Source organism: Perca flavescens, chromosome 2, assembly GCF_004354835.1.
Source record: "Perca flavescens isolate YP-PL-M2 chromosome 2, PFLA_1.0, whole genome shotgun sequence".
Lineage (NCBI taxonomy): Eukaryota > Metazoa > Chordata > Actinopteri > Perciformes > Percidae > Perca > Perca flavescens.
In genome coordinates this window covers 3,390,696-3,405,573 of record NC_041332.1, presented here as the reverse complement: position 1 = coordinate 3,405,573, position 14,878 = coordinate 3,390,696, and the positions used below count along the sequence as shown (strand labels likewise).

The 14,878-nt window shown below is 42.0% G+C and overlaps 1 protein-coding gene across 1 annotated transcript in view; it reads left to right on the top strand.

Moving 5' to 3' along the window:
- The window catches only part of LOC114572311 (E3 ubiquitin-protein ligase TRIM7-like), a 35,003-nt gene extending 20,607 nt beyond the window's left edge, over window positions 1–14,396 (top strand). The window contains exons 3-5 of the mRNA XM_028603902.1: window positions 6,648–6,764; window positions 14,162–14,299; window positions 14,383–14,396. Coding sequence (XP_028459703.1) covers window positions 6,648–6,764; window positions 14,162–14,299; window positions 14,383–14,396 — 269 coding nt within the window. The remainder of the gene's footprint in view (window positions 1–6,647; window positions 6,765–14,161; window positions 14,300–14,382) is intronic.
- The last annotated feature ends 482 nt before the right edge of the window (window positions 14,397–14,878 follow it).

The following is a 14,878-nucleotide window of genomic DNA, read 5'->3' as shown; positions in this document are numbered from 1 at the left end:
GGGGTTTCTCCGAGAGTGGTGCAGTGTCGCCCGGACACAGCAGACACGGACAGGGCTCTGGCTCCGCAACATGGCATCATGACTGCGTAAATATACACGCCACTTTCATAAAGCAAAATGGCGTGTTATTGTACGCATTTTCAGCTATCCACGTGTATGCCTACGCTGTATACAGCTGATGTAAACATACCCAACACAACGTCACACGCCTGTAAAAAAAAAAAAAAAAAAAAAAAAAAGGTTGGGTTTAGGAAAAGGACACAGGGAAAAGCTTTAGTAACAAAACAGTGACAAAAAACATGGACAATAACGACAAAAACACGCTTAGGAACACATTAAATGGTTGGGTTTGGGAAAGAAACATTGGGTAAGGCTTATTAAAACAAAAAATAAAAAAATAAACGGCTGAAAAATCGCCGCACGGCTCTCCCGGGTGAAAGTCCTGTGTTTTCGCAATGTAGGTCAATGGCGGCCGATTTGCGTTGATATACACGCAAAAATGCAATTATGCGTCTTGATAACACGCAAAAACGGAATACAAATTGGCGTGTCATAGATACGCTAATTCATGAGATCAGTCTGGGCTCCGGCAATAACGGCAAGAAAACGTCGAAAAAGTCGCGAACGAAAAGAGGCAAACGAGGCAGGAAAAGGAGGAATAATATGAAGGTAGTAAGTGTTATGTAAATGTAAATGTGTTAATATAGGCCTATTTAACATTATATTACTACTACCATTAGGCTTTTTTTCTTTGAGCCCCTGCCACCCAAAATGTCAAAAAACCTGCAGATTTGGTCGGAGAGAATTGTCTCTAATCACTGCGTCGTGGCAAAAAAAATACAAAAGTGTTCTAAAAAAGTTTTTAACTGTAAATTACAGTGAGGCTGCATTTTCCTCCTGTTACTTTGACAACATTGCCTGTTTTAGGCAAGGCAAGGCAAGGCAAGGCAAGGCAAGGCAAGGCAGCTTTATTTGTATAGCACATTTCAGCAACAAGGCAATTCAAAGTGCTTTACATGAGACATGAAACATTAAAAACAGTTAGAAAACAATTTTAAAAATAGGTTATTTAAAGAAAGGCAACATTAAAAAGATATGTCTTCAGCCTGGATTTAAAAGAACTGAGAGTTGCAGCGGACCTGCAGTTTTCTGGGAGTTTGTTCCAGATATGTGGAGCATAAAAACTGAACGCTGCTTCCCCCTGTTTAGTTCTGACTCTGGGGACAACAAGTAGACCTGTCCCAGACCACCTGAGAGGTCTGGGTGGGTCATAGTGTAGTAGAACTGTCCCAGACCACCTGAGAGGTCTGGGTGGCTCATAGTGTAGTAGAACTGTCCCAGACCACCTGAGAGGTCTGGGGGGGTCATAGTGTAATACCAGATCAGAAATGTATTTTGGCCCTAAACCATTTAGTGATTTGTAAACCAGCAAAAGTATTTTGAAATCAATTCTTTGAGGTACTGGAAGCCAGTGTAGAGACTTCAGTACTGGAGTGATGTGATCCACTTTCTTGGTTTTAGTGAGGACTCGAGCAGCAGCGTTCTGAATCAGCTGCAGCTGTCTGATAGATTTTTTAGGGAGACCTGTAAAGACACCGTTACAGTAGTCAAGTCTACTGAAGATAAAAGCATGGACAAGTTTTTCCAAATCCTGCTGAGACATAAGTCCTTTAACCCTTGATATATTTTTAAGGTGATAATAGGCTGATTTTGTAATTGTCTTAATGTGACTGTTAAAATTCAGGTCTGAGTCCATGACTACACCAAGATTTCTTGCTTTGTCTGTTGTTTTTAACATTGTCGTTTGAAGGTGAGTGCAGACCTTTGATCGTTCCTCTTTTGCTCCAAAAACTACCACCTCAGTTTTTTCTTCATTTAATTTAAGAAAGTTATGGCACATCCAGTCGTTAATTTGTTCCAAGCACATATTCAGTTGTTGTATTGGGCTATAATTCCCTGGCGATAAGGTAATGTAAATTTGTGTATCATCTGCATAACTATGGTAACTTATTTTGTTGTTTTCCATAATCTGAGCCAGTGGAAGCATGTAGATGTTGAACAGAAGAGGCCCCAGAACTGAGCCTTGGGGAACTCCGCATGTCATATTTGTATGCTCAGATGTATAATTACCTATAGACACAAAGTAGTCCCTATTCTTTAAATATGATTCAAACCACTTTAGTACTGAGCCAGAAAGACCAACCCAGTTTTCCAATCGGTCAAGTAATATGTTGTGGTCTACCGTATCAAATGCAGCACTGAGATCAAGTAATACTAAGACTGAAATTTTGCCACTATCTGTGTTTAAGTGGATGTCATTAAAGACTTTGATAAGAGCTGTCTCAGTGCTGTGGTGTGGTCGAAAACCTGACTGGAAGGCATCAAAACTATTGTTTAGTGATAAGAAAAGGTTGAGTTGTTGAAAAACCGCTTTTTCTATGATTTTGCTTAAAAATGGAAGGTTTGATATTGGCCTATAGTTGCTCATTAGTGTCGTGTCTAGATTGTTCTTTTTTAGGAGTGGCTTGATGACTGCAGTTTTTAGGGCCTATGGGAAGATACCTGAGAGCAGAGATGTATTTACAATATTTACAAGATCAGAAGCCAAACAATTCGAAACACTTTGAAAACACCCGTTGGTAGAATATCAAGGCAACAGGAGGAGGTTTTCAGATGTTGTATAATTTCCTCCAGGTTTTTAAGGTTGATCGTATGAAATTGTGTCATGTTTGATTTTGTTTTGTGTGAACACTGTGACAACACATATCCTGTACTTGATATGGAAGCATTGACTGTTTGTCTAATTTTCTGAATTTTGAAGAAGGAGGCAAAGTCATTGCAAGCCTTGGTAGACAACAGTTCAGATGCTATTGGTACTGGAGGGTTTGTTAATCTATCAACAGTAGTAAACAAAGCACGTGAATTATTATTGTTTCTGGCGATAATGTCAGAGAAAAAGGACCGCCTTGCATTCCTTAGTTCCAAATTATAAATGCGAAGTCTCTCTTTATAGATGTTATAATGGATCTGGAGATTAGATTTTCGCCAACTACGTTCAGCTTTTCGACACTCTCTTTTTTCTGTTCTCACCACTATAACATTTCTCCATGGAGATCTTTCCTTACCAGAGACAGCTTTGACCTTAGTGGGAGCAATAGCATCAATAACATTCGTAATTTTACAGTTGAAGTTATCTACAAGCTCATTGACTGAGACCCCTGAGAGGGTGGGTGTAGAGGAGAAAAGATGAATGAATGATTCACTGGTGTTTTCAGTGATATACCGTTTTCTGATTAACTTTGTTTGAACACTTTTGGGCAGAGAGATAGTGCCGTTAAAGAAAACACAGGAATGATCAGAGAGAGCAACATCAGTCACCACAACCTTGGAAATGTTCAGACCCTTGGAGATAATCAAGTCCAGAGTGTGCCCCTTATTGTGCGTGGGCTGTGTCACATGCTGAGTCAGTCCATAGCTCTCAAAAACACAGCATAGTTCTTTAGTTCCTCGGTCCTGGGGTTTGTCAACATGAATGTTAAAATCACCAGCAATAATTACACGGTCAATGTTAATACAGATTATAGACAGCAGTTCATTAAAATCATCAAAGAAGTTTGCACAGTATTTAGGTGGCCGGTAGATATTTATAAGTATAGCTTGAGGGGAGGATCTTAGCTGAAGAGCCACATATTCAAAAGAAGCAAAATTTCCGTAAAATATTTGCGTACATTGGAATGAGACATTAAACAAAATGGCGACTCCACCTCCTTTCTTATTCACTCTATTCTCACTCATAAAACTGAAGTTAGGGGGGGCTGACTCAATGAGAACAGCAGCACTGTTATTATGGTCCAACCAGGTTTCAGTTAAAAACATAAAATCAAGATTGTGGTTGATAATAAAATCATTGATTAAAAATGATTTTCCTACCAAGGACCTAACGTTTAGTAGTGCTAGTGTTAGTGCGTTTTCATTTTTTGTGACTGACTGTGGCTGACGAGGAATGGATGTTAAGTTTGCAAAGTTTGCCGTTAAGTGCTTATTCGTTATTCTTTTTTTATTACGTATTACAACATAAATTGTGGAAGAATCTGATACGCAGGGCCCAGGCTTGTCTTGGAAAGAGTCATGAGTGCTACTAGTCATGCAGCCTGGACCCGGTCCATATCAGTTAACGGTTGCTGCATTTTGCAAACAAGCATCCTTATCAGTTTGGGGAAAATGAGTTAGCTGCCGCTCTTGAGGGGGCAGAGGTGCCTGGCGTTTTACTTTTGGCTGGGGGCGAACGATGGGAGAAGGAAGGGGGGCATACTTGGTTCCAGCATTCACCAGCTGCTTCATCTGGTCAGTGAACTCCAACATGGGGATGGGGGAAAGAGGAGAGAGCAACTCATCCTCAGAGACGTCCTCAAAGGTGTCGTGGTTGTTAAAGGAGTTTGAGTAGTGTTGGACGGGTGAGAATGGGGATTGAGATTTCTCATCTCCGCTCTTTGGTCTCCTATGGAATGGGGAGGGCGATGAGTTCTCGTCGAGGTTGGTAAGGGGGTTTGAGGAGTGTTGGATAGGTGAACAGGGGAGTTGAGATTTCTTGTCTCCGCTCTGTAGTCTCCCATGGTCAAATCCTTGCTCAGGTGGGGGCTGTAGTGGATCACTGCCGCACTTTGTTGTGTCTTCCTCTTGTTTTGTTTGTGTTGATGTATCTTGTCTCGTGCCCTTGGCCAAGGGAGCAGATGGGTGGTGCAGAGAGTAAAGTAGGCTAGTGGTGAACAGCTTTACTCCTGACTTGTTAATAGTCCATCTGCTTTAAAAAGATGTCTGCAGCCACAGAAAATGTTAAAATTGTCAATGAACTGCAGAGAATGGTCGGTACATGCAGATGAAAGCCATGTGTTCAGTGCCAGCAGTCTGCTGAATCTCTCAACTCCTCTTCTGACTGGCGGTATAGGGCCACTGATAAACACTTTCGCATCTATGGAGCTGACTGTGTTCAGCAGATCCATAAACTCACGTTTCAGCACTTCAGACTCTTGCTTTACAACATCATTTGACCCTATATGCAGTATAATGTTCTTAGTAGTTGGGTGTGCTGCTACGATATCTGGGATTCTTTGGGCCAAGTCAGACACCATGTCTTTGGGATAACAGAGTATTTTTGTGTTTTTACTGCTTTTTATATCTTTTACAGCAGAGTCACCCACAATCAGAGTTAGGGGCCCAGTCATTAGCTTTCCCTGTAGCTTTTTACTTTTAGAATTGCTCTCAGTCCTTACCCTGCTGTGTGACGATGAGACGTAATCCAGGTCATGTCCAGGGTCCTGCAGCAGAGGAGCAAATCTGTTCTTCACCTGCACACTCAGTTGTTGGGGAGGCATTTTGTTGGTGGTTTTCCCTTTTGCAGTTGTCCACGGCTGTGTCCTACTAAGTACAGGGGGTTGAAGAGGCGCTCTGCCTGGGTGGTAATGCAGGCCAGCCGGTCATATCACAAATCTCAGGGCGCTGTGTCCTGCCCGTTAGTCGTCCTCCCATTTCCCAGGAAAATGATTTATTCTTAGGCTTTGCACCAAAAGAGTTCCAGGGAGGACTACCGCTTGTAGATTTATTATCCGTTCCACAGCCCTCCTGTTTCTTTGTGGTCTTGCTGGTGCTAGTTAGCCGTGTGTTAGCATGCTTTTGTCCATTGTTTTGGTTCAGTGGTAAAGTGGTGTCATTTCCACACGATCCGTTCACTTCCACGTTTACTTCTAACCGGTACATTTTGGTTTCCAGAACTGCAATCTTCTGAAGGAGTTTGTAGTAGTCCTCTATGGAGAAGGGTGGCATCTTGCTGCTAATTAGCTTTAGCTACAGTCACTTTAGGACAGGCTTGAGCTATTGGTAGGCCACGCTCACGCAGAAAAATGTTCAGATATGACAATAGCCTACTATGTCTAGAAAAAATGTATAGTCCAGTGATTTATAAGCATCCAAGAGCCGCTGCTCATAGTTTCTCTCAGAGGAAAAGCAAGATTATCAGCAAATATATGCAAGCAGAAGCAGGAGCAAGCAATAGAGCGTCTGCACTGTAAGGCTGACTGCATCCAAAGTCAATTCTTTATAAACCCCTACTTCATGTTCCTCCATTAAGAGATTGTTAACCCTAAGAATCCTGAAACCAGATAACCAATCAAAAACCCTTAATAGGTAAGGAAGGATCATTAAACAACAAGTAGATCCCACAATCTGATTTGTCAACTAGATATTTAGAATTTGAATGCAGTTCGATTGTGACATTTATTTATGTATTTATTATAACTCTCCCTCTATCTGTGTGCATTCATGTCCCATTAATGCATGTTACTAACTTAGCTTCTTCTCCAGAGTTCTTGTGCCTTCTTCCAGATTTTCTTGGATTGTGGCGGCACCTGGATTGTGATCCAAGCTGCTGCCCTGGTCCTGCTAAATGTGCTAAATAAAACTCTGTATAAAAGCTTAAATGTGTCTGACACCTGTTAGATCACAAGAAACATTTACACATCTCCAACACCGAACACAGGTGATAAAATCACATTTCTAATTGAGTGACATCTACTATCTGTTGGACAGGGTCTGACGTTATTTAGACTTAAGACTTGGACTCTGAACTTATGAAGGTGTGTCGGCGTCTTCAGATCAGATGCACCCAGACGGACGAGGAAGAAAAGTAAAGAGCAGCTTGGTCTCTGCCAGTGTTTCCTCGACACACGGAGGTGGAAAGAGTCTAGAAGTGGACCTGAAGAGTTCAGCAGGTGAGAATCCTACCAGAGGAATCTGAAAATGTCTGATAATAAGGATCACTTTGATCACATTGTGATGTGTCGCTGTTTAACTGGACAGTAGAAAGGTTTCTTCATGCTGATTGGCTGATTCAAAATATCTATTTGATGCTTGCAGATATTCTTCAGAATTTCTCTCTGAGGTAAATGACATTGATCTGGCACTGAGAGGGCTCGGCTCTAAACAGCCAATAGTAAGAGGCTTTAAAACCCTTTCTAGATGGACCAGAGCCAGCCAAGGGTGGGAGGAAACTTAGTGGCTGCTGAGGGCCCCTCAGCTGTCAGGGGCCCTTCAGGAAGAGAAAATGTGAAATAATAATAAGGGCTCAAACACCGAGACGCAAGGACAATAAGGTACACAAAAATGTAGGTAGTTACTGATGAGAACTGTTTAGTTAACTGTGATTGGAGCACTAATGATTAGTTACTGATACACAGACTGGTAGTTACTATATCAATAAATAAGGGCCGAATGAGGAACGACTGGTTAGTTAATGAGTAGTTATTGATTAACTGCGATTCAGCACTAATGATTAGTGACTGTATTATGCATCATACTGAGTGGTTAGCCAGAGGCATTTGAGCACCACTTTAAATATCACTCCACCATTTCTCTGTCAACATTACGGAGTTGAAATAAAAAACATTTGTATTCATGTAAGTAATTCAGGAGCCACAGTGGAACACACAACATCTCTCCAACTAGTATATAAAGTGATTCATCGGATTAAACTACTCATTTGTAACAACGCTCTGAAGTCAACTTTCATTGGAAATGTTTTGGGTCAGCTGATGGTGACGGCGCTATCTCACAGACGGTAAGGAGGAAAATCAGGAGGAAAATATCTGCAGATCTCTTAGTTATAACAGGCTAGAGCTAGCAAAGCAGTTTGGTGTTTATATTGCGGTAATTATTCAGTTTGGGAAATCCCATGATCTCTACAAGTGCTCCACTCATTCCAATCAGTGCTCATATTATGCTGTTTGGCTTTTTCCTTTTCCTTTATTGTGTTATATATCTTTTTGTGCATGTTATAGGTTTATAAAGTGAAAAGCCCAAAGTCCCTCAAAGGGATTTACCATCTCCAACAGAAAACACTGTTCACCAACTGCTCCAAACAGCTCTATTGTAGTCCAGCCTTTACTTCAGAGACCAACGTGGTCACTTTGGAACACACATTATAATGCTCACCTAGCTGCTAGCGTAGCACACCCTCATACTCTGCTTCTGACTGGCTAGTAGTCCTTACCTAGCTACTGTCAGGGCCCTCATACTCTGCTTCTGACTGGCTAGTAGTCCTTACCTAGCTACTGTCAGGGCCCTCATACTCTGCTTCTGACTGGCTAGTAGTCCTTACCTAGCTACTGTCAGGGCCCTCATACTCTGCTTCTGACTGGCTAGTAGTCCTTACCTAGCTACTGTCAGGGCCCTCATACTCTGCTTCTGACTGGCTAGTAGTCCTTACCTAGCTACTGTCAGGGCCCTCATACTCTGCTTCTGACTGGCTAGTAGTCCTTACCTAGGTACTGTCAGGGCCCTCATACTCTGCTTCTGACTGGCTAGTAGTCCTTACCTAGGTACTGTCAGGGCCCTCATACTCTGCTTCTGACTGGCTAGTAGTCCTTACCTAGGTACTGTCAGGACACTCCCTCATACTCTGCTTCTGACTGGCTAGTAGTCCTTACCTAGGTACTGTCAGGACACTCCCTCATACTCTGCTTCTGACTGGCTAGTAGTCCTTACATAGGTACTGTCAGGGCCCTCATACTCTGCTTCTGACTGGCTAGTAGTCCTTACCTAGGTACTGTCAGGGCCCTCATACTCTACTTCTGACTGGCTAGTAGTCCTTACCTAGGTACTGTCAGGACACTCCCTCATACTCTGCTTCTGACTGGCTAGTAGTCCTTACCTAGGTACTGGCAGGACACTCCCTCATACTCTGCTTCTGACTGGCTAGTAGTCCTTACCTAGGTACTGTCAGGGCCCTCATACTCTGCTTCTGACTGGCTAGTAGTCCTTACCTAGCTACTGTCAGGGCCCTCATACTCTGCTTCTGACTGGCTAGTAGTCCTTACCTAGGTACTGTCAGGGCCCTCATACTCTGCTTCTGACTGGCTAGTAGTCCTTACCTAGCTACTGTCAGGGCCCTCATACTCTGCTTCTGACTGGCTAGTAGTCCTTACCTAGGTACTGTCAGGGCCCTCATACTCTGCTTCTGACTGGCTAGTAGTCCTTACCTAGCTACTGTCAGGGCCCTCATACTCTGCTTCTGACTGGCTAGTAGTCCTTACCTAGCTACTGTCAGGGCCCTCATACTCTGCTTCTGACTGGCTAGTAGTCCTTACCTAGCTACTGTCAGGGCCCTCATACTCTGCTTCTGACTGGCTAGTAGTCCTTACCTAGGTACTGTCAGGGCCCTCATACTCTGCTTCTGACTGGCTAGTAGTCCTTACCTAGGTACTGTCAGGGCCCTCATACTCTGCTTCTGACTGGCTAGTAGTCCTTACCTAGCTACTGTCAGGACACTCCCTCATACTCTGCTTCTGACTGGCTAGTAGTCCTTACCTAGGTACTGTCAGGGCCCTCATACTCTGCTTCTGACTGGCTAGTAGTCCTTACCTAGGTACTGTCAGGGCCCTCATACTCTGCTTCTGACTGGCTAGTAGTCCTTACCTAGGTACTGTCAGGACACTCCCTCATACTCTGCTTCTGACTGGCTAGTAGTCCTTACCTAGGTACTGGCAGGACACTCCCTCATACTCTGCTTCTGACTGGCTAGTAGTCCTTACCTAGGTACTGTCAGGGCCCTCATACTCTGCTTCTGACTGGCTAGTAGTCCTTACCTAGCTACTGTCAGGGCCCTCATACTCTGCTTCTGACTGGCTAGTAGTCCTTACCTAGGTACTGTCAGGGCCCTCATACTCTGCTTCTGACTGGCTAGTAGTCCTTACCTAGGTACTGTCAGGGCCCTCATACTCTGCTTCTGACTGGCTAGTAGTCCTTACCTAGGTACTGTCAGGGCCCTCATACTCTGCTTCTGACTGGCTAGTAGTCCTTACCTAGGTACTGTCAGGGCCCTCATACTCTGCTTCTGACTGGCTAGTAGTCCTTACCTAGGTACTGTCAGGGCCCTCATACTCTGATTCTGACTGGCTAGTAGTCCTTACCTAGCTACTGTCAGGGCCCTCATACTCTGCTTCTGACTGGCTAGTAGTCCTTACCTAGGTACTGGCAGGACACTCCCTCATACTCTGCTTCTGACTGGCTAGTAGTCCTTACCTAGGTACTGTCAGGGCCCTCATACTCTGCTTCTGACTGGCTAGTAGTCCTTACCTAGGTACTGTCAGGGCCCTCATACTCTGCTTCTGACTGGCTAGTAGTCCTTACCTAGGTACTGTCAGGGCCCTCATACTCTGCTTCTGACTGGCTAGTAGTCCTTACCTAGCTACTGTCTCCCTCATACTCTGCTTCTGACTGGCTAGTAGTCCTTACCTAGCTACTGTCTCCCTCATACTCTGCTTCTGACTGGCTAGTAGTCCTTACCTAGCTGGACCTACCAAAGATGGAACAGAAGTGTGATGTCTTACGCACAGGGTGAAAAGAGCTGCAGCTATGTGCAGTACGACAAAAATATGTTTTTTTTTTTTTTTTATTAAACCATGTAAACCTATTCTGGTACAAACTCTAAATTCAATTAGGAACCTGAAAATGAGCATCGTATGAGCACGTAAAGCTTAAAGTTGAGATGATGTTATCTTTCTTGTACATTATAGTAGTGTTTGGTGTCATGCTGCTAGCAAGGCTAATACAACAAGACAGTCTTTATTTCAAGAACTAAAAGCTGGTTGAAGAAAAGAAGAATATACAGAATATATGACTTCAGCTTTTCATGTGTGGTTGGCATTAATTAGCATGCTGCTTTAACATTTAGTTTCCATTTCTACCCCTTTAACATCCAGGACTGGGGGATATATCAACTTTTACATTTATATTGATATTTATTTAAACAGGATATGGGATGAAGAAACAAACGCAGAATTGTTGTGATTACTTACAATTCCTCATGGATGCGGTGGAAACTATGCACTATAGCTTTAAGTGTCATTTTTAAATGATGACACTTTTAATGCTAAGTTAGCATTGTTTGACATGTTTGTGTTTTGACAACTTGGCATTAGGCTACCCTGTCATAAATATGTCATGGCAGGCCCAATTATCAAAAGCAATTTAGCTTTATGTGTCGACATCACATTAAACTGTAATGAAGTGGTTGTTTTTTACATTGGCTGTCATGAGACCATTGTAATCATGTCATAAATATTTTTCCATAACCTCAACTAAAGTGGAACAGTTTGGACCTGTCATGGAGTTATAAGACCAGTTTGGTGAGAGTGAATTCAGTATCAAGGTGATTACGAGTTTTGGACAGATAACGTTACTTGTTGAACTAACTGGAGAGATCGACTTTGAGCTTTAATCTCCCTTATCAAAATATGTCTACGGAGCTCAAGTTACAGCACTTTATGAAATATTATAAACACTAGAAACATGCACCCTGTACTTCCATCTGTCTTTGTGCTGCTACAACAACTGAGTTTGTTCTCTGGAGATCAATAAAGTTTTATCTAATCTTAAAAAAGGAGGATTTACTGCAGCACTTTGAACTCCAAGGAACTTATAAACTGGTAAATGATTTATTGATTTTTCATCTACAACAAAATAATTAGGGTTAAGTAAACATTAACTAACATGTCCAACATCAGCAGTGGTGTTTAATTATTATAAAGTTCCCATGGAATGAAAATTTCACTCCATGAGGTTTTTTAACAGTGCCTATATTATGAAATAATCACTTTTTCTGGGATTTGGGGTGTTATTTTGTGTCTCTGGTGCTTCCACACGCATACAAAGTTGGAAAAGTGAGATACAGGTTTCAGAATGTGTCCTGCCTTCAGTTTTTGGCTGAGCTGCATGGCTTTCTACGTCACTAGCCGAAACGAACGGCTAACCGTAACATGCTAGTGCTAGCATGCTAGCTCCTTCTCAATGGAAAAACACTGCTACAACACACACTAGTTAACCATAATCTACAAAAGAACTATTTATGTCCCTGTCCTGCAGGTATTCCACACAAAGTTGGAAGTCTCTGCTAATCCTGCCTTGTACTGACTGAAGTTGGAGAAACAGCTAGCTATCTGATGTAAACCTTACCTAGGTACTGAGCATGTGCGACTCCCAACAAAGATGGTAAAGAAGTGTGATGTCTCCCTCTGTAGCTAAAACAGAGAGCTGAACACACAGGGTGAAAAGATGAGCTGCAGCAATGTGCAGTACAACTAAAATATGGTGTTTTCTGAAAATTAAACCATGTAAACCAATTCTGGTACAACCTTAAAATACCACTATGAACCTGAAAATGAGCAGAATATGAGCACTTTAATATGAGTTCCCCTAGCCTGCCTATGGTGTAAACCGAGCCCTGGGTATCCTGCTCCGCCTTTGAAAAATTGAAAGCTCAGATGGGCCAATTAGGAATCTTCTCCTTATGAGGTCATAAGGGGGAAGGTTACCTCCCCTTTCTCTGCTTTGCCCGCCCAGAGAATTTGGCCCACCCATGAAAGAGAGAGAGACATCATGGCTACATCACCACTAAGGTCTATATAAAAGAGACTTCAGATACAGTATTAGGGGACCACTAAGGTCTATATAAAAGAGACTTCAGATACAGTATTAGGGGACCACTAAGGTCTATATAAAAGAGACTTCAGATACAGTATTAGAGGACCACTAAGGTCTATATAAAAGAGACTTCAGATACAGTATTAGAGGACCACTAAGGTCTATATAAAAGAGACTTCAGATACAGTATTAGAGGACCACTAAGGTCTATATAAAAGAGACTTCAGATACAGTATTAGAGGACCACTAAGGTCTATATAAAAGAGACTTCAGATACAGTATTAGGGGACCACTAAGGTCTATATAAAAGAGACTTCAGATACAGTATTAGGGGACCACTAAGGTCTATATAAAAGAGACTTCAGATACAGTATTAGGGGACCACTAAGGTCTATATAAAAGAGACTTCAGATACAGTATTAGGGGACCACTAAGGTCTATATAAAAGAGACTTCAGATACAGTATTAGGGGACCACTAAGGTCTATATAAAAGAGACTTCAGATACAGTATTAGGGGACCACTAAGGTCTATATAAAAGAGACTTCAGATACAGTATTAGGGACCACTAAGGTCTATATAAAAGAGACTTCAGATACAGTATTAGGGGACCACTAAGGTCTATATAAAAGAGACTTCAGATACAGTATTAGGGGACCACTAAGGTCTATATAAAAGTGACTTCAGATACAGTATTAGGGGACCACTAAGGTCTATATAAAAGAGACGTCAGATACAGTATTAGGGACCACTAAGGTCTATATAAAAGAGACTTCAGATACAGTATTAGGGGACCACTAAGGTCTATATAAAAGAGACTTCAGATACAGTATTAGGGGACCACTAAGGTCTATATAAAAGAGACTTCAGATACAGTATTAGGGGACCACTAAGGTCTATATAAAAGAGACTTCAGATACAGTATTAGGGGACCACTAAGGTCTATATAAAAGAGACTTCAGATACAGTATTAGGGGACCACTAAGGTCTATATAAAAGCATGTCATTGGACCTTTAAATAACACTAAGATATTATTTTGGGGTTTGAAGATTTGACTGAAGACGCCACTTTGTGACGGACATTTCTCACATTCCGGTCTTTTAAAAGACAAATAAAATAATCAGCAGGTTGTTCAATAATGAAAAGAATAATTTCATCTTCATGTAAAGCAGTAAAATGCAGCTTACACCTGAAGGCAGTAATCAGTAAGTATACAGATCATAGTACCACACCCACAGGGGAAATGTTACTGCCTTGTGTACTTTAAGTACATTTATCTGATACTTGTGTAATTTTATCTAGTAATGTATAAGTAATTTTTTCAATGCTGAACTGGTGGTATTAGTATTGGTATTAGTTTTACTGCACATTAAAGATTACTGAGAATCAAATCAACTCTAGTTATTCTGCTACTCACAGGTCATGGTGGCTTCTCAACACAGACTGCAGCTTTTCACACACAAACATGAATTTCTGCATTTAACAGTTTGAGAAAACTAACATGAGATCAGAGATCAGCTGAGAGTCGGTCAACACTGAAAGGTGTCACTTACCAATAGTTGAACATGGAGAAACATCTGCCTAACAACACGGGACAAAGTGAACTAACGTTACTAAAGTAACCGTAGGCCAAGATCAGTGTGTTCACAGATTGTGAATATGTTTTTCTTTTTATTCACACTATGTGTAGATATGGCTGCTGCAAACTATCTGTCATCTGAAGATCAGTTTCTGTGCTCCATCTGTCTGGATCTGTTCACTGATTCTGTCACTATACCATGTGGACACAACTTCTGCAAGAACTGCATCACTGACCTCTGGAATACTAGTAACAGGTGCCTTTGTCCCATCTGTAAGGAGAGTTTTACCACCGTTTTAACTCTTAACATAACTTTATAATGTTATCTTCAGCACGCTCACTGTAAATGCCAACGTCGGCTGCTGTCTTGTTATATAGCGTTAACTGTAACTTAACGCTAACAGCAATGTTAACGACCAATAAAGTGGCTAGCAAACTTACCGTCTCCCCGCTGCAGCTGCCGTGAGGTCAGAGTCTAGCGGATCAGGGTCTGGCTCTGCTTTGTGTTTTCCTGCAGTTTGTTTCATGCTGTTACGTAAAAAATCGCAGCAGTATCCCACCACGGGACGCCGTTGTTATAGTAACGTTACATCACTCTGACAGTCAATACTCACGGTGACCTCGCCGTTCATTGTAACATTTGAAGTTTTTCTATTTCTTTCAACTATTCTCTATTCTTTCAACCCCCCAATTATTTGTCCCAAAATAATTTTCATCATCCCCAACCCTTTTTTTATCGGCCCCGGGACGACAGGAGCTCCTTTAGCTCGAGCCCTGGTCTCACGTTAACGAGCCACTTCAAAATGACTTTAGGTCCAGCCCACAGAG